Here is a 24,760-nt window from a genome sequence, read left to right on the forward strand (position 1 = left end):
GAACCAGGAAGCTGAGCTGAATCCTGACAGTGAGTAGATTACATGCCAGGGCTGGACTGGCCATCTGGCAATTCTGTCAAATGCCAGAAGGGCATGTCTGGTCGTGGGCCACATTGTCTGCTACGTTGTTAACAGAATCGGTGTTCTCAAGACATCCATACTGTTAAAAGTTGTGAAGGAGGTATCATTAGAAATATTGATTTTGTAGTAAATCTTGTTTTCCTCTATGCAGGGAAATATTAGTAATATATCACATCTGGTGCTTGGGGATGGGGACAGCATGGGCCTCTGTGATTTCAAATGCTAGGGCTGAATTTCAGCCTCAGTCTGTACCTGTTTCACGCTGTTAGGATTGGCATCCTACAGGGCTTCATTTTATAATTAAAGTGCTTGTCCAGGTTTGAGATGAAAGCCTTTAGTCACTATAGGTGGCTGAAGGTTTATGAATTCTCACAGCACATGCACTGCAGACTTTTAGGATTCACCCTTGCACAAGTATGCGATTAGTATACTTCTTGCATCCTTCCATGTAGACATGACCAGTCTTGCTCAATTAATTTTCATCGAGTGAGGCCACGCATGTCTAGTTGGTACGTGACTACATGTATGAAAATTGCAGGCACCAGAAAATCCTGACAGCATGCAGTGTGCACTGCGAGAATTCAGAAGTCAACAGTTACATAGAATGGCTGCAGACTCATTACAAACCTGGAAAACCTTTAATGAGCCTAACATAAACAAAAAATTGAGAATTAATCAGTATCACAAAAAAATTTACATCCAGGAACCTTATAGTTGACGTTGTCTCTGGAACCGTTCTCTTCCTATTCTTCTTCTTGTTCAGACCCCATGATGAGTTTCCTCATACCTAGCTTGTCTCTGCAGACTTCCATCTTCTACGGTCTTCCGCAGCACATCCCGACATGATGCCTTTAAGGGTATGTGCACACGATGCGGAAAACGCTGCCGATCCGCAGCGTTTCCGCAGCTGCGGGTCCGCAGCAGTTTCCCATGAGTTTACAGTACAATGTAAACCTATGGGAAACAAAAAACGCTGTGCACATGCTGCGGAAAAAACCATGCGGAAACGCAGCAGTTTACATTCCGCAGCATGTCACTTCTTTCTGCGGATTCCGCAGCGGTTTTAAAGCTGCTCCTATAGAAAACCGCAGTTGTAAAACCGCAGTGAAATCCGCAGAAAAACCGCGGTAAATCCGTTCTGCAGATTTATCAAATCCGCTGCAGAAAAATCCGCAGTGGACCAGAATACGTGTGCACATACTGTAGCCTCAAGATAACAGTGTCATTATAGTGTTCCTGAATAAAAATATCTGCCCTACACAGGGCCCCTGAATAAATAATTAACCCGCACTACATTCCATTCACAAAATATGACCCCCACACTGTCCCCCTTATGGTACATGCCCTCCACACTGCCTTCACCTTTCCATACTGGACCCTCTCTTCAAACTGAGTCCTCCCTATAGGGCCCAGTTTCAATACTATACCCCCTCACCACACTCCCCTTCCTTGGTATGCTACCACCCACACTACTCAGTCTCTATTTTGTGCCCACTCACACTTTTCTCCACCCATACTGTCTCCTTTCATTATTCCCCTCAATAGTCTCCTCACACATTTTCCCCTCCCTCGTCATACATTTACCCTCTCATGTTCCATACTGCTTCCTCACGCATCCCTCCGACTACCCATACTGTGTCCGCACCCATCCCTTCACCCTCTGCATACATTTTCCCCTCGCTCCTGATACTGTGTCCGCACTCACCATACTGTGTCTGCACCCATCCCCCTATACATGCACCTCACCTCACCCCTTGTTCCTCATATTGTCTTCAAATTTCTCCTGCTCCCTATATTGTGTCTGTACCTGTCCCTTCTTTGCTCCAGAAACTTGTGTCCTCAAATCATCCCCCGTTACACTAAATCTTCCCCAGGCCTGTTAAACTAAATATCCCCATCACAGTAAATCTTCCCTAGGCCTGTTACAGTAAATACTCCCCCACACATAGTAAAGACAACTGACACACACAGTAAATACCCCCCAGACAGTAAATACATCTCCACACACACAGTAAATACACACTTACAGTAAATACCCACACACACACAGTAAACACCCCCACACAAACACAGTAAATACCCCCCCACAGTAAATACCATACCCCCCAACACACACAGTAAATACCTCCCCTCATGGCAGTAAATACCCTGATACACAAAATAACTACCTTCCATACACACATGGTAAATACCCCCACACACAGTAAATACCCTCCACACTCACACACGCAGTAAATACCCCCCCTACACAGACAGTAATACCACCCACACAGTAAATACCGTACCCAGATACACGCACACACACAGTAATCACACCCCCTCAGGCAGTAAATACCCTCCAAAATCTACCTAACGTGGATCACTTACCACCAATGCTCTCCTAATGCGCTCTGCGTGCCGGTGAGTGAGGTCAACAGCACGATCATGTGACCTGCGTTGCTCTGACCAGGCAGTCAGAGCTTCAATTGTATTCGCATCTGAAACATAAATAAATAAACGGTGGTGACTAGTGTTGAGCGATACCATCCGATACTTGAAAGTATCGGTATCGGATAGTATCGGCCGATACCCGAAAAGTATCGGATATCGCCAATACCGATACCCGATACCAATACAAGTCAATGGGACACCAAGTATCGGAAGGTATCCTGATGGTTCCCAGGGTCTGAAGGAGAGGAAACTCTCCTTCAGGCCCTGGGATCCATATTACTGTGTAAAATAAAGAATTAAAATAAAAAATATTGATATACTCACCTCTCCGGAGGCCCCTGGACATCACCGCTGGTAACCGGCAGCCTTCTTTGCTTAAAATGAGCGCGTTTAGGGCCTTCCATGACATCACGGCTTCTGATTGGTTGCGTGCCGCTCATGTGACCGCCACACGACCAATCACAAGCCGTGACGTCATTCTCAGGTCCTAAATTTCGAATTCTAGGAATTTAGGACCTGAGAATTACGTCACGGCTTGTGATTGGTCGCGTGGCGGTCACATGAGCGGCACGCGACCAATCAGAAGCCGTGACGTCATGGAAGGTGCTGAACGCGCTCATTTTAAGTAAAGCAGGCTGCCGGTTACCAGCGGTGATGTCCAGGGGCCGCCGGAGAGGTGAGTATATCAATATTTTTTATTTTAATTCTTTATTTTTTACATGGATATGGATCCCAGGGCCTGAAGGAGAGTTTCCTCTCCTTCAGACCCTGGGAACCATACACTGGGAACTTCCGATTCCGATTCCCGATACCACAAAAGTATCGGATCTCGGTATCGGAATTCCGATACCGCAAGTATCGGCCGATACCCGATACTTGCGGTATCGGAATGCTCAACACTAGTGGTGACATTTATTATTGGTCCCATCTGAGGCTAAATGCTAGATACGAGATATGGTGCACTTACTAGTGAAGCCCAGTGATCAGATGAATAGACAGCATGAAGGTGCTGAGCGGGGGAGATTCAGGAGATTCAGGCATTCAGTGAGCTGGAGGAGAACACTGACGAAGAGGGCGACACCCTTGATACGCGTAGGAATTGTGCACCTCACGCACCCGTCCTTGCTTCCCTGTGACGTCACTGAAGTTTTTTTTCTCTCGCCGCTACCCTCAGTGCTGCTTCCGGCCAGAGCGCGCGAGGAGTCGGCGTTCTCCTCCAGCTCACTGAATGCCTGAATCTCCACCGCTCAGCACCTTCATGCTGTCTAGTCATCTGATCACTGGGCTTCACTAGTAAGTGCACCATATCTCGTATCTAGCGTTTAGCCTCAGACGGGAACAATAATAACTGTCACCACCATTTATTTAGTGCACACCTCCAGTGTCTTCACTGATTGAGCCATTACCACTCATTTACCCCTGTCTTGCTACTCCTGCTCATACTGCACACCCAGCTGCTTAATTGACCAAGTGCATTAGCCAGCAAGTACCCGGGGTCCAACCATCCTGTCAAATCAGCACTCAGCACTTTTCATGGATTCCTGCATGCACCAGTGAGTATATTGCTTCCTTAATCAGTAGATAGTTCAATTACATTTATATATACAGTATATATATATATATATATATATATATATATATATATATATATTTTCCTTTTTTTTAAAGAAAGAAAAAAAAAAAAGAAAATACATTTATTTATTTATGATTTTTTTCACCACTATTTTCATCAGGCACTCGGCACCGGCATGTGCGGCTGCATGTATTTCTATGTAGCTGAACGCTCCGGTCCTGAGTGCCGGCGGCAGTGTCTGGTATTGAAGCGAGAGACTCGCACGAGTTTCTCGCATTGCACTCGCAAGTGTGACCCCGGCCTTACTATCCAAACGGATGAACAATTACATTCATCTCTGAGCACGCTCCATACAGACTCGTCTATTGTGCGATTATACACGATTCAATCTATTTCAGTTATTGCGCGGTGATCCGTTATCATTTACCTAAATCAGTTCTTATTTTTATTTTTGCGCGGTTCACCGGTTCTTCCGGGGGGCGTATCAGAAGGAAGAAGGCAAACGCCGAAACGCGCGTAGGGATCAGGAAGCACATTAGGTATGAGGAGCCCTGCATATATTTGATAATATTTGCTTGCTAGGTGTATGCATATTTGATTGTCTTAGCACTACGGCACTCTATTAGGCTTTTGGTGGTGCCTGATATAAGTGACTCGTAATTGGGATACACTTATTGTGTATGTCATTTTTAGCACTATTGCACTTTTGTGATTTGGTTTACACCTTGTGGAATTGTGGCAATAACATAATTTTTGCACAATTTTTGCACTTTTGCACATATTGATAGGATTTATTTAATATTGTCACAATATCATGCACTATAGTGTATGACTTTTTTAGGGAGTTTTTTCACGTTTTTATACATATATATATTTATATTTATTTTTTGCATTACCTAGCATGATACATTATATTATATTAATTGTTGGGCTTTTCCTTATACCTGTATTATACGTGATTATATGTGCTTCTATTATCAGCTGTTAATTATTTTAAATATATTTTTATTATTAATTTTTCTCAATAAAATATTTAATTTTTATAAGAATATTGTCGTTTATTGCACAAATCTTTGGGAGGATTTCAGTATTAATGGTAAGGCAGATCTATTCTTCGAGTTGGTGCAATTACAGCGATACCAGATTTATATAGTTTTTTTTGTTTGTTTTGCTGCTATCACACAGTAAAAATGTTTTTTTGTTTTTTTTTATAAAAGGTAGTTTTTTTGTTGCCATATTCTGAGAACTGTAACTTTTTTGTTTTTTGCAGACGGCTTTTTTTTTGAGGGATGAATTGCAGATTTTTTTGGTACCTTTTTGGGGTATATAATATCTTTTGATCGCTTTTTATTCAGATTATTCAGACACAGAATTAACAAAAAACAGCAATTTAGTTATTGTTTTTATTGTTGCATCTTTCACCAAGTGGCAAAAGCGATAGCAACAATTTGTTCGTTGGGTTGGTATGATTACAGCGATACCAGATTTATATTTTTTTTATTATGCTTTGCTTTTTTTACACAGTAAAAACAATATTTTACAAAAACAAATTTGTTTTTGTATTGCTATATTCTGAGAGCTGTAATTTTTATATGTTTTTTGCCAAATGAGCCATATTAGGGCTTGTTTTCATTTATATCATTTTATTTTACATATGACTTTGTGATCACTTTTTATTCACTTTTTGTGAGTCAGTATGATGAAAAAGTGAAATTTTCAGCATGTTTTTTATTATTTTTTTTTTGTCATTCGTAAACGGAATAAATAACGTGCCACTTTCATAGAGCGGGTCATTCTGGACATGGCAATACCAAGTATGTGTACTTTTTTTTGTTTATCACAAACGCTGCATTTTGAGTGGCGAAATGGCTTTTCATGATTTGTGTGCACATTTTTAAAAAACTTTTTTACATATTTAATTTGACTATTTTTCACTTTTTTCACTGTGGGGCATGTATAATTTTCTTTTTGATTGCTGGTCTCATACACTGCAGTACTCGTCTACCACATGACCTCAGGGTACCATCGGGACACTCGATTCTCATCCTGTTGGTCTGATGTTTACTAAGGGGGTCTTGTAACCCCCTTGCAACAATTTAAATACAGCTGTCACAATTGACAGCAGTATTTAACAGGTTAATCAGTCCCGATCGGTTGCAAACTGGCTGGGTCTGATACTGCAGGGTGTCAGCTGTCATGTACAACTGACACCAGCGGCAATGAGGGAATAAAGCCCCTTAGTGATCGCCGTTTTAATGCATATCGGCGGTCATTAAGGGGTCAGCTCCCATACAAATAGCTTAGAGATATAGACACAGTATAGCAAAGCAAGTTACAATAGTGACACATCTCCTGGGTTGCAGAAAAAGCATATATTGCTGTGCTACACTGTTTCCGTAACTCCTATTAATTTCTATGGGTGCTACATTCAGTTTAGTGCACCTGTGCGAGGCTGTTTTTGTAACCCTTCTTTGGTGGCTGGAACCTAGAAATGGTTATTTTTGTCTTGGCCGTGAAATACAGAGATAGGAGTAACAAATTACCAAAAAAAAGTCTTTAGAATTGAGAGTCCTCAGTGGTTGATACCTTTTAAAGGCTAACTGAAAAGATGGTAACAAATTGCAAGCTTTCGAGACTACAAAAAAAAGTCAAAATTGTGAGCGGAATTCCGTTCTCATCTACATATAAGTATATAAAAAAGTGAATATATTGCTTATATAACCGTCTACAATAGAACGCGCATATGCAATGTATGACATAAATAACAACGTTAGTCATCATTTGTTTTACTAAAGAATTTTATGGGTCATTTAGACAATTAAATAAAAGTTAAAAATACACAAAGGGTAGTTGTATTTCTTTAAACACCAGAACAACAAAATAAAGCCATCTGGGGTTGTATCTTTAAAAGGCTAGTACCGTCTCAAAAGACAAGTTTCTCTATGTGACTGCAGACTTGTGAATCCTCACATCGCAAACACTGCACGCTGTGAGGATTCTCCGGTGTCGGCACCAGGAACTGGGCCATGTGACTACAAGTATGCGCTATGCATGCCCCCGCCCATATGCCAAGTAGACTGTTTCTGGCCTCGCTCAATACACTTGCATCACCCATACACCCATCTAGTTGGAATGTGGCCAGGACTATGCATATCGAATACTTGCAATTAGGGTTGAGCGAAACGGGTCGCCAATTTTCAGAAGTCGCCGACTTTTGGCAAAGTCGGGTTTCATGAAACCCGACCCGACCCCTGTGTGGGGTCGGCCATGAAGTCGGCGATCTTCTGAATCTGGAATCGGAATTCCGATACCGATTCCCGATATGTTTAAGATATCGGGAATTGGTATCGGAATTCAGATTTAAGTGTAAAATAAAGAATTAAAATAAAAAATATCGCCATACTTACCATCTGATGCGCCCTGGTACTAAGCGGGAACCTTCCTTCCTTAGAATCAGCCTTCCAGGACCTTGCGGTGACGTCGCGGTGACGTCGCGGCTTGTGATTGGTCGCGCGGCCGCCCATGTGACCGCTCGCGCGACCAATCAAAAGCCGCGACGTCACCGAAGGTCCTGAAAGGGCTGATTCTTAGGAAGGAAGGCTGCCGGAAAGAAGCAGGACGCGTCCGAGGGTGAGTATATACCTAATAGGAATATACTCACCCTCGGCTTCTTTTCGGCAGCCTTCCTTCCTAAGAATCAGCCCTTCCAGGACCTTCGGTGACGTCACGGTGACGTCGCGGCTTGTGATTGGTCGCGCGAGCGGTCACATGGGCGGCCGCGCGACCAATCACAAGCCGCGACGTCACCGCGACGTCACCGCAAGGTCCTGGAAGGCTGATTCTAAGGAAGGAAGGTTCCCACTTAGTACCAGGGCGCATCAGATGGTAAGTATGGCGATATTTTTTATTTTAATTCTTTATTTTACACTTAAATATGGATCCCAGGGCCTGAAGGAGAGTTTCCGCTCCTTCAGACCCTGGGAACCATTGGAAACCCAATGCACTGCATTGGGTTTCGAGTTTCGGCCGACCCCGACCCCGACTTTTTTATAGGATCGGCCGATTTCACTCGACCCGACTTTTGAAAAAGTCGCGTTTTGTGAAACCCGACCCGATCCTATAAATGTAAAGGTCGTTCAACCCTACTTGCAATCACATGACCGCTCACTCTTGGTGCCAGCGGTGAAGAAACTGCACAATGTAAGGATTCACAAGTCTGCAGTCACAAAGAATGATTGCAGTCTTGTAGTTTAAAGGGAATGTGTCAGCAGGTTCTTGCTATGTAATCTGAGGACAGCATGAGGTAGGGGTTAAAACGCTGAATTCAGTGATGTGTCACTTATCAGGCTGTGTGCTATTGTTTACTTACAATGAAGACTTTATCACTAGAACAATATCATTGCTTTGACTAGCTGGAGAGTGCCTCCTAATCTGACTCTGCCCCCTCCTGTGATAAGCAGCTTACTGTTAATAGACAATGTACATAGATGGCCTGTGGGGGCAGGGTTAGCTTTCTCAGTTCTGCTTCAGGCTACATCTAAAAACTGTTATTTTGTCACAACTGCTGCTCACAGTAAACTAAGTTATACATCGTTAGATTCAGGGTCTCATTGCCTACATCATGCTACTCTCAGATAAGGTAGTAAAAACCTGTAGACAGATTCCCTTTAAGACCGGTTAACCCCTTTAATGACTTTGATACTTAAAGAGAACTGAAAAAGGAACTGAAATATCTTTTGGGATATAGCTTGTGCTACATTTTGTGTGTTCGCATTCAAAAATGTGATTTGTAGTCTTTAGGTGAGTGCAAAGTAAAATAATCATACACAGAATACACATACTATAGTAATGGTGTTCTTATATAGATGTAGTTGGCACTGTTGGTCACTGAACCGGACCTTTAGAAAATGCAATCAATAAAAGTAAATGAATCATTATCAATACATAAGTAAATACACATATTCTGTAACATACCAGTATAATATGATGGTAGATAGTGCAGGAAGGGAGCCAACAGGAGAACTAGTTCTAGATGTTCACTATGACCCAGTAGTAATATATAATATCTAACATGCACTGCATTCTCTAATATAGATGTTAGGAAACTGTGGTTCAAACACGAGGATGAATTTTCCAAAGATTCCTCTGACTTTCATATGCTGGAGGGTCCTACGCTTGCGGGGGTCATGGTGGAAATGCTGGTAAAGTGAATAGCCAGTTCGGGCCTGAAGGTAACGTTCTTACACTGTCTCATTCCATCAGCCAGGATATCTCTACGATGTTATAGGCCATCAAAGCAAGTGACATTGATTTGCTTTCCATGGATAGAGCTGGAGGGACAATAATATTAAAGGTCTTGTGATTGTAGAAATTGATTTTCAAGGTACTGGTCTGTTTTGCGCAGCTACGGGAACACCTTTTTCTGACGAACTGTGGTTAGAGTTGTTTTATGCTTTTGCAATATCAGTTACCTTACTATGTGTGGCAAAGATGACGGGAGGATTAATATGTATGACTATGTCATTGAAAAGAAAAAAAAAAGATTTTCTAGATTTTCAGCATTTTCCAAGTACGGTAAATACAGAAAATTCTGAAGTCTGCGTCTATGCGGCACTCACTAATCATGGCTATAGGCAAATGGTGCAGAATGAAAATACATAAAATGTCATCTGTTCTCATTGACTCAGAAGTCCGTGAGATATAACATATCTGAATTGCAGCCCATTGCCATATTAATGCCTCATTGCTATAATTCTTTATGTTTCAGCTTGGAAATTAACAAAGTAGGTAAGCCGCATGTAATGTTATGTTTCATTGAGATTTATAGAAGAGCTTGAAGACAGCTAGAAAAAAATAAAGACTTAGCAATTTTGTTGGCATAACTTAAAACCCTAAATCTAATATTCCTGCTTAAAGCAAGAAACAATCAACTGTCTTAGCTGCTTTCACACATCAGTTTTTTGCCATCAGTCACAATCCGGCGAATTTAGAAAAAAATGGATCCGGCAAATGTTGCCGCTGGATCTGTTTTTTTCTCATAGACTTGTATTAGCGACAGATTGCGACGGATGGCCACAAGTTTCATCCGTCGTTCGACGATCCGTAGAAAACTGTTTATCCGGCGGCCGGAGAAAACGGACATAGTAACATTTTTTGTGTCCATCAAAAAAATGGACAGCGACGTCCGTCGTTTGCTAGATTGGAAGCCTATGGCGCCGGATCCGTCAAATGATGGAATCCGGCGATGGATTCCATTTTTTTAAACTGAGCATGCTCTGATTTTTTTTAGGATCCAATTAGCTGGATCAGCTAGTTGGATCCGGCGAAAAAACGGATTAATCGCATCCGTTTTTCACAATCTGTGACCGATCCGTTTTTTTCAAAATTCGACGGATTGTGACTGATGGCAAAAACTGATGTGTGAAAGCAGCCTAAGTGTGAAACAGCCAAGGCTAGTGTGACTGGGGGTCAGTATGCCACTGGTGCAACGTACAAGGGGCCAAAAGATAATGGGGGCCACTTTCACCTCCAAAACAGCACGTAGAAGCGAGCATTATAATGATCTATTGGACTGTAAAGGGCCAATATACTGTTCTTGCCTAGGGGTCATCTTCTGTTTCTATCTTCCCCTGGTGTCACTTGATATGGCAGGGGTCTCACGCGGAACACAGGCACAGCAGAACATTTGACGATAACAGCCCGGTTCAGGGGCCTGCCTATGGCAGCACTTTGGCTCAGTTGAATGTGCGCCCTTGGACCAGCTCTCTGCACAGCAATGCCAATGCAGACACAACTTTTTAGTCCATTTTAAAATAACTGATCTCAGGTTTTTTTTCTTACATTGAAGTCTATTGAAAACCCTTAATCAGTCATCCATTTTTCTTTCATTCTACTGGATTCAGTAAGCAAAAAAACAGATCCTTGACAAATGAAAGAAAAATGGATGGCTAATTAACGGATCCGTTTTCCATAAACTTCAATGTTAAAAAAACTAATCCAGCAGAGATCATTTAATTAAAAACAGACTAAAAAGTTGTGTCTGCACAACTTTTTTGCCAATGGATTGCTACTGGATCCATTCTATCTACTGGACATGAGAACATAGCCTTACAAGGCCAGTCAATTCCTCTGTTACTGAGAGATCAGCATTTGAATTGACAGGAAAATGAGGCTGTAGATCTGAAACCTCTGTCACTCCAGCTCTATTTCCCACCCAGCGCCACCTTTTCCTGCTTGACTGAGAAAATGTATGCTGTGTCTTCAGGCAAAGTAGCCGTCAGTCAAGAGGTCGAAGCGGCGCCGGACAAGGAATAGAGCTGGAGTGACAGAGGCTTCAGATCAACAATTAAATCTTCAGCCCCATTTGCATGTCAATTCAAATGCTAATTTCTCAATAACAGAAGAACAGACTGGCCATGTAAAGGTATTGCTGGACATGTATTTGAAAGAGCTACATGCACATATATAGTTTGGAAGGTGAAATCCTGCTGACAGATCCCCTTTCATTTTTGATACATAAATACATATGAATATTTTTATTTTTCAAGTTGTCTTCACGCTCTTCTACAACCCTAAGTGAAATGTTTTTATAAGAAAAAATGTGTTACTTAAGTTCAACCTAAAATTATACACATTTTTCTATTTACACTTAAAAAACTTATATTACCAAGTATTACACCAATCTTATTAGAATAGTGTTTATGTGTTGAATAGCTTTTATTGCGTCTATCTCTGTAAATATGCCAGGGTGGACACATGCTCAGTCTGGCTTCTCTCTGGTCCACTGGGTATGTAGAGGGATTCCTGGTATGGTGAGCCGGCTTGTTCTGAAGCTGTAGCATCTTCTCTGAGATACTGAGCAAGGAATAAGATAGCAAGACAGCGTTACTGCAATTACACTTTCACAACACCTATTTTGCCAAGCAGAGAAGAGGCTGTGGTTTCAGAAGCAGCTGCCTTACGACAGAAGAAATCCTTCTACATACACAGTGGAGCTGAGATAGAAGCAAGCCTGAGCATGTGACAGTAAAAGCTATTTATTAGAAACAGTAGGAGGTGCTATGCTAAAGTTATATTTGGAGTATCTGGTGACATACAGTGGCATGTAAAACTTTGGGCACCCATGGTCGCAATTACTGTTACTGTGAACAGTTAAGCAAGTGAAGATGAATGGTTGCCTGGTTGCTAGGGAATCCCCATATGTAATCAAGCTGGCTAATAGCTGTAAATCAGCTGCAGCGATGAAAACTTAATCTCCGAACACTAACAAATACTCGGAGGACCCCCGAGCGTGCTCAGGAAAACCCGAGCAACGAGTACACTCGCTCATCACTAATAACAACATCTGTAAAAAAGCTGAAGTTGAAAACAGGATGACTTCTACAAATGGATAATGATTATATATACACTTCAAAATCCAAAAATAGACTACCTCAAAAGGCGCAAGCTGAAGGTTTTACAATGGCCCTCACAGTCCCCTGATCTGAACATCATTGAAAATTTGTGGCTAGACCTCAAAATAGAAGTGCATGCAAGATGACCCAGGAATCTCACAGAACTGGAAGAATTTTCCAAGGAAGAATGGATGAAAATCCCTCAAACAAGAATTGAAAGACTCTTGGTTGGCTACAAAAAGCAATTACAAGCTGTGATACCTGCAAAAGGGGGTGCCACTAGGTACAAACAATGCAGGGTTCCCAAACTTTTGCATCGGCCCATTTTCGTATTTGTAATTTTTAAAATGTAAAAGGTGAATATATATATATTTATGTATATAATATATATATATATATATATATAGAGAGAGAGAGAGATCATTACAACTTGCTTAACTGTTCAAAATAAGAGTAATTTTGACCATGGGTGCCCAAACTTTTACATACCACTGTAAGCATTTTTCTTTGAAAGTCTAACTACAAAAATGTTTAGAATTATGGACTGGATTTAACAATATGCAATATTGTTAATGGGACATCTTCTTTAAAGAGTAACCAGAATGTTAATTAATATTTCATAAATCAATAGTTCATGAAAATGATAAACTTTGGAATATTTCTTATCAGATAAATTAGCTTTTTTCACCACCTGGACTGAGCTTACTCTGTCAATTCATGAGTAAAATATGTAAAATCTCTATTCATGAAGACTGATTTTCACATTAATGAGATAGATGACAATTAGTCAAATTCTATGGAGAGGGGAGGTGGAGGAGGAGGGAGGATCTAGAAGGAGACAGACATTCTGCTAAAATGTCTCCACAGTTACAGTTTTCCATAGAAAATAAGCATCAATTGTCATCTCCTATCTTAGTAACAGGAAAAATTGTATTCACTGAAGATACAGTTTTACCTGTGAATTGAGAATTTTGAGAATTACTGCTCAGCCCCAGATTAGTAAGAAGCATATTTCTTTAACAAGCTATATTACAAAGTTTATTTTTTCCATGGTTACTATTGATTTATGAAAGAAAAAAGTAAACTACAGTTCCTCAGATACTATTATGTATTTCCACTCCATCTCCAGTGATTTTTTTTAATATGCAATATTGTCTCAATGCAAGCTAAAATGGGTTAGAGGGACAGCAGAAACAAGATGTAGTATGGGTACAGAATGAGCATGGGAATGACACCAAGTAGCTTTTAAAGGCTGAAATCATTCTGGCATTTGTTTCTCAAATATTGCATTGTTTCTTTGTATTATCCAAAATAGTAGACTGCAAGTCTCACTAGGAGAGTGCTTGGACTCTACAGTCTCTGTGTACATACCTATATTCTACACAACACATTTTTGTTCACTGTAAACCCAGAAAGATTATTATTTACTAGGTTTTTAATTCTTGGAAAGTTCAGGAAGCAGAATCTATTCTATTATTGCACAATTCCTCTAGGAGTAAAGTCACAAGAAGGGCGCAGGCTCATGCACACATAAGTTTGCCTTTCCCATTGGTCTGGAGATCTCTTCTTGTTGCTCAACAGTCATAAAGAAGCATCTCAGTGTTCCCCTTGTGTAGGATATCACATTTATAGTTTGGGATGGCACACAAAAAGTCAAAGCAGCAGGGTTAGGTGGAAGAATGGCCTGTTCTGTTTGCATCACATATCCCACAATAAGAATACTGGAAGGAGGCATGGTGATATCACCTCCAAGATGTTGACTTCACGGTTGATGTGTGCACTGCCCTCTCAAGTGCAGGACATGTGGGTTAGTTTAGGCACAGGTTTGCCAGTTCAGTGCATTCAGATGGAAGCATGGTCATCACGTCAACAAAAGTCAGCGAGACATCATGCGAACAAACTCTGTAGAAAAGAAAAAGAAATGATGACTGCAAAGTTTAAAATATTTCCTTTGACGAATCATCTGAAAAAAGTGTCACACCCATCAAACAGCCACATTTTACACAGTGTTTTACAAGATATGTAACTATAAGTAATCCCAAATCCACCTTAATTTTTATATTGATTAAGGTTCTCCTTGTCAAGTGCCTAAGAACTTCACCACATTTAACTAGTTTGTATCATTATAAAAATGGTACTAACCTTCAAAGTCCACCTGTCCATCTCCATTCAGATCAACGTCCCGGATGATATCTTCTATATCCCTGTGACCAACTTGTTGTCCCAGGAGCTTTTTCATAGCCTCCCGTAGTTCACTTGTACTGATTTCCCCATCTCCATTGGTGTCAAACTGAATGTAGATTGTAAAGATCCTCATTAGCTAGATGACTATTTTTTTCAAACAATCAGAAAATTCATGAGAATGACTAAAAATTGAGAGAAATTTCAGAAAATGGACAGGATGGGGTAGGTTGGTGTAAGTCCAAAGAATTTCTTACCTCCTTGAAAGCATCTCGAAGCTCTTTCACACCAATCATATCTGCTGTCTCTGCAAGTAGCTTAGGTCCCATCAATTCCACAAAATCATCAAAATCCACATGACCTCCAACTACGGGAGAAAAATGTGGACATTTTACCATGGTGTGAATATTATACACATTTAACATTATAGCATTTGACAATTTTAATTTAATGTAAAACAGAAAAAACGCAGAACAAAATATAGAATCCATGTAATTTGGGGATAGGGAAGGGAAGACTAATGAAAAGGTAAGAAAAAAATGTAGATTCTGACAAAATGAAAGTACCGTATATACTCGAGTATGAGACGAGATCTTCAACCCATTTTTTTAGGCTGAAAGTGCCCCTCTCGGCTTATACTCAAGTCACCCCCACCAGTCTGTCTCCCATCACCCCCACAGGTCTTTCTCCTCTCTCCCCAGGTCCGTATCTCTTCCCCAGGGGTGTTTCTTACCCCCTCCTGCACAGCAGCAGCGGCGGTGGCAGAGCAGCGCGATCCTGGCATGTATTGAGTAGGTAGCAGTGTGCCAGTAACCTATGGAGCAAGCGGTAGCCATATGGCAGGTGGAGGTTATGGGCGGCCTGTATTTCCAGTGCCGCACGCTTCACATCTGATGACATCACAAATATTCATAAGCTATAATGAGCGGAACCAGAAGTGAAGTGTGCGCAGCGAAAATACAGGCCGCCCGCAACCTCCACCTGCCGTACGGCTACTGCTTGTCTCCACGACTGCTACTGCGGCTCCATATGTTACCGACACAACACTACCTCCAGGACTCCATACATGACAGGATGGCGCTGCTCCGGGACTCCATATATGACATGATGGCGCTGCTCTGCCGCCGCTGCTGTGTAGAAGTGGGTAAGAAACACCCCGGTGGGAGACTTGCGGACCGACGGGGAGATGGGAGAATCGTAACGGGGAGAGGGGAGACTCGCAAGGAGACTCGCGGGGAGAAGGGAGACTCGCGGACCCAGTAGCTGCTGCATCTTCCCCCTCGGCATATACTCGAGTCAATAAGTTTTCCCGGTTTTGAGGTAAAATTAGGTACCTTGGCTTATACTTGGGCGATCTTATACTTGAGTATATACGGTAAGTAATTACTATTGGCTAACTAGCCATGAGTCGGAAACGTCCTAAACTGATTTTAGTTCAAACAAGGATAGTAAGTATAGTAGGTGTTATCGTTGGCTCCGATGCGTTAATGAATTTCAAGTGGTTGTCCCATCATCTTGTGAGGACCACACCACTCCCCAGTCTACTGGCTCTCTGCTTACTGGAATGTGGGGAAAACATGTGCGCTGGGTTGAGCGACAGAATCAGCAGCATCATTGCACTGATAGCAAGATGCTGATATTTGAGGGAACCTTTCTTCTGCAGAACCCAAAGGAGGAGAGTGGCACTACACCTGGGCTGAACCCAGCGATCCGGCCAGCTTCAGAACAACACTTGTAGGTTCTAATGGAAACACTTGGAAGTACTGTGCTCCTTGCTTAGGAGACTGACCACCAGTGGTAGACTGCAGGCTTGTAATGTATTAGGAAATGAAAACAGGATAAGAACTCATCTGTCTTTTCCTGGAGTCAACCAAAACATGCAATGCAGCTGAATAGGGTCCTTGATGTACTCCATCTCTATTTACAACTTTAAGGAGCAGTGATGGAAAAGGTCCAGCAGACAACTGCAAATAGTCCATCAACCCTATTTTCCTTATCAATTTAAAGCTACATATAGTTGTGGTAGCTCTTTATAGTAAACCTTGTTTCCCTCCAAACAAAGTTAGTTGTCATTTTGTGACTTTATTTGAAAGAAGTATAATCTACGCAAGTTCAGAGGAACAGTTAGAAACTGGTAGAAAAGTTTAGGTAATGTACATTGTTATGATCCTTAGTGGCTGAGGATCACAGATTGGACTAGCTAAGTTACTGAACATAGAACGAGCTCTAGGGAGGTGGTAACTGGACTGACCGCAAATCTGATCCTAACCAAACACACTAAAGGTAGCCGGTGAACGTGCCTAAATTCCTGGACGTCTCGACACAGCCTGAGAAACTTGCTACCCCTATAGAGAAAGTAAGACCTCACTTGCCTCAGAGAAATGACCCCAAAGATATTGGAAGGCAGGAAACTGTGCGGTCAGTAAAAAACCCTATACAAAATATCCACGCTGACAATTCAAGAACCCCCACACCAACTAACGGTGTGAGGGGAGAAACTCAGCCCCCTAGAGCTACCAGCAAGCAAGGAAATCACATATTAGCAAGCTGGACAAGGACAAATAAATAACCAAGGAACATATTGAACACTGATAATCAAAAAATGAACAAACAGAAAACTTAGCTTCTCTTGGAGAGACTGGTAACAAAGGTAGGCAGGAGAGATCAAAATAGCACTGAATACATTGACAGCAGGCAACAACTGATAGTCCAGGTGAGTTAAATAGGAAACCAGCTAACATAACGAGACAGCTGATCCAGCCTCAGACCTGCAGAATGACACAAAGAGCCACCAGAGGGAGCCCAAAGACAGCACTCACACAGTACCACTTGTGACCACAAGAGGGAGCCCAAAAACAGAGTTCACAACAGTACCTCCCCCTTGAGGAGGGGTCACCGAACCCTCATCAAAACCCCCAGGGCGATCAGGATGAGCAACATGGAAGGCATGAACCAAATCGGCCGCATGAACATCAGAGGCGACAACCCAGGAATTATCCTCCTGACCATAGCCCTTCCACTTAACCAAATATTGAAGCCTCCGTCTAGAAATACGAGAATCCAAGATCTTCTCCACCACGTACTCCAATTCGCCCTCAACCAGCACCGGGGCAGGGGGCTCAACAGAAGGAACCACAGGCACCACATACCTCCGCAACAAAGACCTATGGAACACGTTATGAATGGCAAACGACGCTGGGAGGTCCAGACGAAATGACACCGGGTTAAGGATTTCCAAAATCTTATAAGGACCGATGAAGCGAGGCTTGAATTTAGGAGAGGAGACCTTCATAGGAACATACCGAGAAGACAGCCATACCAAATCCCCAACATGAAGTCGGGGACCCACACCGTGACGGCGGTTGGCAAAGCGCTGAGCCTTCTCCTGTGACAACTTCAAATTGTCCACCACATGGTTCCAAATCTGCTGCAACCTATCCACCACAGAATCCACCCCAGGACAGTCAGAAGGCTCAACCTGACCCGAGGAAAAATGAGGATGAAAACCAGAATTGCAGAAAAAAGGCGAAACCAAAGTAGCAGAACTAGCCCGATTATTAAGGGCAAACTCGGCCAATGGCAAAAAAGTCACCCAATCATCCTGATCAGCAGAAACAAAACATCTTAAATAAGTTTCCAAGGTCTGATTAGTTCGCTCGGTTTGGCCATTCGTCTGAGGATGGAAGGCCGACGAAAAAGACAAATCAATGCCCATCTTAGCACAAAAGATCCGCCAAAATCTGGACACGAACTGGGATCCTCTGTCAGACACAATATTTTCAGGGATGCCGTGCAAGCGGACCACATTCTGAAAAAATAGAGGAACCAAATCGAAGGAGGAAGGCAACTTAGGCAAGGGCACCAAATGGACCATTTTGGAAAAACGATCACACACCACCCAGATGACAGACATTCTCTGAGAGACTGGAAGATCCGAAATAAAATCCATGGAAATGTGCGTCCAAGGCCTCTTCGGGACAGGCAAAGGCAAAAGCAAACCGCTGGCACGAGAACAGCAAGGCTTAGCCCGAGCACAAATCCCACAGGACTGCACAAAGGAACGCACATCCCGCGACAAGGAAGGCCACCAGAAGGACCTAGCCACCAAATCTCTGGTACCAAAAATCCCAGGATGGCCTGCCAACACCGAAGAATGAACCTCGGAAATAACTTTGCTGGTCCATCTATCTGGGACAAACAGTCTCTCTGGTGGGCAACGGTCAGGTCTATCCGCCTGAAATTTCTGCAGCACTCGTCGCAAATCTGGGGAAATGGCAGACAAAATCACTCCCTCTCTGAGGATACCAGCCGGCTCTGAAACTCCCGGAGAGTCAGGCACAAAACTCCTAGAAAGCGCATCAGCCTTCACGTTCTTCGAACAAGGCAGGTACGAGACCACGAAATCGAAACGGGAGAAAAACAACGACCAACGAGCCTGTCTAGGATTCAGCCGCTTGGCAGACTCGAGATAAATCAGATTTTTGTGATCAGTCAAGACCACCACACGATGCTTAGATCCCTCGAGCCAATGTCGCCACTCCTCAAATGCCCACTTCATAGCCAACAACTCCCGATTACCAACATCATAATTCCGCTCGGCAGGCGAAAACTTTCTCGAAAAGAAAGCACAAGGCTTCATCACAGAGCAATCAGAGCTTCTCTGCGACAAAACAGCCCCTGCTCCAATCTCAGAAGCATCAACCTCGACCTGAAAAGGAAGAGAGACATCAGGCTGACACAAAACTGGAGCCGAAGAAAACCGGCGCTTCAGCTCCCGAAAGGCCTCCACGGCCGCAGGAGACCAATTAGTCACATCAGAACCCTTCTTGGTCAAATCCGTCAAGGGTTTAACCACGCCAGAAAAATTAGCAATGAAGCGACGGTAAAAATTAGCAAAACCCAAGAACTTCTGAAGACTCTTAACAGATGTAGGCTGAGTCCAGTCATGAATAGCCTGAACCTTGACTGGGTCCATCTCAATAGTAGAAGGAGAAAAAATAAAACCCAAAAAGGAAACCTTCTGTACTCCGAAGAGACATTTTGAGTCCTTCACAAACAAGGCATTAGCACGTAGGACCTGAAATACCATCCTGACCTGCTTCACATGGGACTCCCAGTCCTCAGAAAAGACCAAAATGTCATCCAGATACACAATCATAAATTTATCCAGATATTCTCGGAAGATGTCATGCATGAAGGACTGGAACACAGAAGGAGCATTAGAGAGTCCAAAAGGCATCACCAAGTACTCAAAATGGCCTTCGGGCGTATTAAATGCTGTTTTCCATTCATCCCCCTGCTTAATACGCACAAGATTATACGCACCACGAAGATCTATCTTGGTGAACCAACTGGACCCCTTAATCCGAGCAAACAGATCAGATAATAATGGCAAAGGATACTGAAATTTCACCGTGATTTTATTTAGAAGACGATAATCAATACAGGGTCTCAGAGAACCATCCTTCTTGGCCACAAAAAAGAATCCTGCACCAAGAGGGGAGGAGGACGGGCAAATATGTCCCTTCTCTAAAGACTCCTTTATATAGCTCCGCATCGCGGCATGTTCTGGTACAGACAAATTAAAAAGTCGTCCCTTAGGGAACTTACTACCAGGAATCAAATTTATAGCACAATCACAATCCCTATGAGGAGGTAGGGCACCGTATCTGGGCTCATCAAATACATCCTGGTAGTCCGACAAAAACTCAGGGACCTCAGAAGGAGTGGAAATAGCAATTGACACCAAAGGAGCATCGCCATGAATCCAACCCCAACTTGAAACAGACATAGCTTTCCAATCCAGCACTGGATTATGAGCCTGCAGCCATGGCAGACCCAAAACGACAACATCATGCAAATTATGCAGCACAAGAAAGCGAATCACCTCCTGATGTACAGGAGTCATGCACATGGTCACTTGAGTCCAATACTGAGGCTTATTCTCAGCCAATGGTGTAGCATCAATTCCCCTCAGTGGAATAGGGAATTCTAAAGGCTCCAGGACAAAACCACAGCGCCTGGCAAACGACAAATCTATCAGGTTCAGGGCAGCACCTGAATCCACAAAAGCCATAACCGAGTAAGATGACAGAGAACAAATTAAAGTAACAGACAAAATGAATTTAGGCTGTATAGTACCAACGGTGACAGTTTTAGCGATTTTTTTTAAGCGCTTAGAGCATGCTGAGATAACATGAGTTGAATCACCACAGTAAAAGCACAACCCATTTTGACGTCTATGATTTTGCCGCTCAACTCTGGTCAGAATTCGGTCACATTGCATAGACTCAGGTCTCTGTTCAGAAAACACCGCCAGATGGTGCGCAGATTTGCGCTCCCGCAAACGCCGATCAATCTGAATGGCCAAAGCCATTGAGTCATTCAGACTTGCAGGCGTGGGGAACCACCATAACATTTTTAATGGCTTCAGAAAGACCTTCTCTGAAATTTGCAGCCAGGGCACACTCATTCCATTGAGTAAGCACCGACCATTTCCGAAATTTTTGACAATACACCTCGGCTTCATCCTGGCCCTGAGAGAGAGCCAGCAAGGCCTTTTCTGCCTGGTTCTCAAGATTAGGTTCCTCATAAAGCAATCCAAGTGCCAGAAAAAACGCATCCACATTCAGCAATGCAGGATCTCCTGGCGCCAGGGAGAAAGCCCAATCTTGAGGATCGCCGGGGAGATAACAATTCTAACTTGCTGAGCGGAATCACCAGAGGAACGAGGTCTCAAAGAAAGAAATAATTTACAATTATTCTTAAAATTCAGAAACCTTGATCTATCTCCAGAAAAAAACTCAGGAATAGGTACTTTTGGCTCAGACATAGGACTGTGAACAACAAAATCCTGAATGCTTTGCACCCTTGCAGCAAGATGATCCACACTAGAAGTCAGACTCTGAATATCCATGTCTGCAGCTGAACTCAAAGCCACCCAGAGATTAAGGGGATGAGAGAAGCTGGACAGACTGCAGCAAAGGGAGAGGAAAAAAAAAAAATTGTACTCAGGGCTTCTCTTATCCCACTTCTGCGATGCATTAAACACTTTTAGGCCTGCTGTACTGTTATGATCCTTAGTGGCTGAGGATCACCGAACTGACTAGCTAAGTTACTGAACATAGAACGAGCTCTAGGGAGATGGTAACTGGACTGACCGCAATTCTGATCCTAAACGAACACACTAAAGGTAGCCGGTGAACGTGCCTAAATTCCTGGATGTCTCGACGCAGCCTGAGAAACTTACTACCCCTATAGAGAAAGTAAGACCTCACTTGCCCCAGAGAAATGACCCCAAAGATATAGGAAGCCCCCAACAAATAATAACGGTGAGGTAAGGGGAAAATACAAAACGTAGAAATGAAAACAGATTCAGCAAATGAGGCCCACTAATACTAGATAGCAGAAGACAGGCAGGGAACTGTGCGGTCAGTAAAAAACCCTATACAAAATATCCACGCTGAGAATTCAAGAACCCCCACACCAACTAACGGTGTGAGGGGAGAAACTCAGCCCCCTAGAGCTACCAGCAAGCAAGGAAATCACATATTAGCAAGCTGGACAAGGACAAATAAATAACCAAGGAACATATTGAACACTGATAATCAAAAAATGAACAAACAGAAAACGTAGCTTCTCTTGGAGAGACTGGTAACAAAGGTAGGCAGGAGAGATCAAAATAGCACTGAATACATTGACAGCAGGCAACAACTGATAGTCCAGGTGAGCTAAATAGGAAACCAGCTAACATAATTAGACAGCTGATCCAGCCTCAGACCTGCAGAATGACACAAAGAGCCACCAGAGGGAGCCCAAAGACAGCACTCACACAGTACCACTTGTGACCACAAGAGGGAGCCCAAAAACAGAGTTCACAACAGTACATATTTTAAGGACACTTACACCTACACTTTAGATAACTGCTGACTGGCTACTGTGTCGCCTGACTCTCCCATACACAAGAGCACTTGCTTCACCAAGCATGTTTGTGTTCTGTATGAAAGAACCACTGCCAGACATCTCTGGTGGTGGCTTATCTTTTAGAGAATAAAGCAATGAGCAGTCCAAAATCGGTTATGCTGTATACGTATCTTCCCCTACTATCATCTCTTGGGGGCCCATATACACATCAGACTATCGTCAATTTTGGCAGATTCAGTGGATATTAGTCTGTGTGTTGGGTCCTTAATTCTACATAAACCAGCAACAAGTTGTGTGATAACGTTTTTCAAAGTCGTCTTCCAGCATGGTAATCATTGGCTAAAAGTTTTAGAATAAGTCATGGTTTGGGTCAGATGGAAAGTAGATCCCAAGGTATTTAATTTAAGAGTTTTTCTTGAAGAGGGGAAATATTTTGGTTCAATATTTTTCAATTCTGAACATTGACCTTTAAATATCTCACTTTACCATATTTATCAAATCTATTCAACATAATAAAATAATGAAATATAGTCATCACCTCTAAAGGCCATAGAGCAGTGACGAATGGAAAATATCTAGAATAAATGTCTAAAACATTACAAATGAGATATTGAATGTCACATGTAAGACTTTTTCCTATAGTATGATAAACATAACTCACGATTCATATTGATTTGCTGAGACAGTTCTATTAGTTCCATCTCTGTTGGCATGTATCCCATCGTTCTCATACAATCCCCAAGATCCTTACAGCTGATGTATCCATCCTTGTCTTTATCAAACTCTTTAAAGGCTTCTCTTAGTTCTGTAGAAAATACATTAGTGTTACATTTCCAAAGATAATGATGTCTAAAAAGAAGTATTCTAGCCACAAATCGTAAAGGTGAGCAACATTTATAGAAAATACGGCCTTGAAATATAAACTAAAAATCCAGCAGTAAGGTTGCTGCTCACAATTGTCCTTCCCATATTAGAAAGCTTACAAACATTTTAGAATATGATTTTAGCTGTAAATTAAGGGGATTGAAAACACACTATTTTGGATGAAATTACTCCATGGACAATTTGACAATTTTTACAGAATATCACCTAAATTATAATCGAGCTGTTTAATGTTGCCATGGCTGTCTATATTAGTTTCCCGTGATTTTTAGGTAATATGTACAAATTAGCAACAAAATGAAGATCAATCAAATATAACATTTAAACAGCCTTTTAATTGGTCTGCTATCAATCTGCACTTCTTTCTTAAGCACAATAATGGGACATTAATAAGATCAGATCGTTGATTACTGTTCCATTTGCTTGTGTAGACGCAACATGCAGCATAATAGCCCAGTTTATCCCTAAATGTCCAGCTGGATTTAGGTCAAGGCACAGACTGGGTCTATAAGGAATTAATTTTAATTTTTTGTTTATCCACTTAAACCTACTTATGCGCAGCTGAGATTAAAGACATATTCTAGGACATACATAGAAAAGCAGTATTTACAAAATCTACATGACCTTCTTTCCTTACTTCTGTCAGTTGTTCTATTCTTTTTTCTCAGTGGTAGAACAAGCTAGTCATGGAGTCCTATAGATATCTTGAAACATGCTAACTGCTCGTCTTCTGATATGCTGCGCTAACCTTAAAATGCAACTGTACTTTCAAAAAACGTGTGATGTTAGAAGTTTTACCTGGCGAGGGCTTAGATGTTAAAACCCTCACCAATCACCAAGATGAAGGGGCACAAATGCTAATCTGAGTTTTGCTCTCCAGAACTGAAGACCTGCTAGGATCACTTTGTGACGTGGACCTACTAAGCCCCAGGTCCAGGTGGGTACACAGACACTGGGTGTTGGTGCAGCTGGCAATGACAAGTGGGCAACAAGGACCTGGTACACTCAGGAATTTTGGGAGCAACAGGACAGGTGCAGTGAAGTCAGAAGTGAAAGAAGCAGGGTAAGCACGGTGTGCAAAAAATGTGAAGTACACAAACTATATTGAATCTCAGTCCAAAGACACAGGTGGGTGTCCTAGTGGGCCTTAGATAGGTATAGGGAGATGATGTCATAGTTCCACGTCGGGCAAACGGCAAAACCCAACGCGAAGCACGACAGAGGGCAGTGGACTCAGGAGAAGGAAGTGGAGTCGGGGATACCAGGGACAGGTGTGTAACAAATAAGAGATCTATGA

At 42.4% G+C, this 24,760-nt stretch overlaps 1 protein-coding gene across 1 annotated transcript in view; it reads right to left on the bottom strand.

Moving 5' to 3' along the window:
- Positions 1-6,835: 6,835 nt before the first annotated feature.
- The window catches only part of CABP1 (calcium binding protein 1), a 46,798-nt gene continuing 28,873 nt past the window's right edge, over positions 6,836-24,760 (bottom strand). The window contains exons 3-7 of the mRNA XM_077294421.1: positions 23,243-23,386; positions 14,916-15,025; positions 14,620-14,767; positions 7,892-14,379; positions 6,836-7,552 (exon numbers count right to left, since the gene is read on the bottom strand). Coding sequence (XP_077150536.1) covers positions 14,354-14,379; positions 14,620-14,767; positions 14,916-15,025; positions 23,243-23,386 — 428 coding nt within the window. The 3' untranslated portion in view covers positions 6,836-7,552; positions 7,892-14,353. The remainder of the gene's footprint in view (positions 7,553-7,891; positions 14,380-14,619; positions 14,768-14,915; positions 15,026-23,242; positions 23,387-24,760) is intronic.

This window comes from Ranitomeya variabilis, chromosome 1 (assembly GCF_051348905.1).
Source record: "Ranitomeya variabilis isolate aRanVar5 chromosome 1, aRanVar5.hap1, whole genome shotgun sequence".
Taxonomy (NCBI): domain Eukaryota; kingdom Metazoa; phylum Chordata; class Amphibia; order Anura; family Dendrobatidae; genus Ranitomeya; species Ranitomeya variabilis.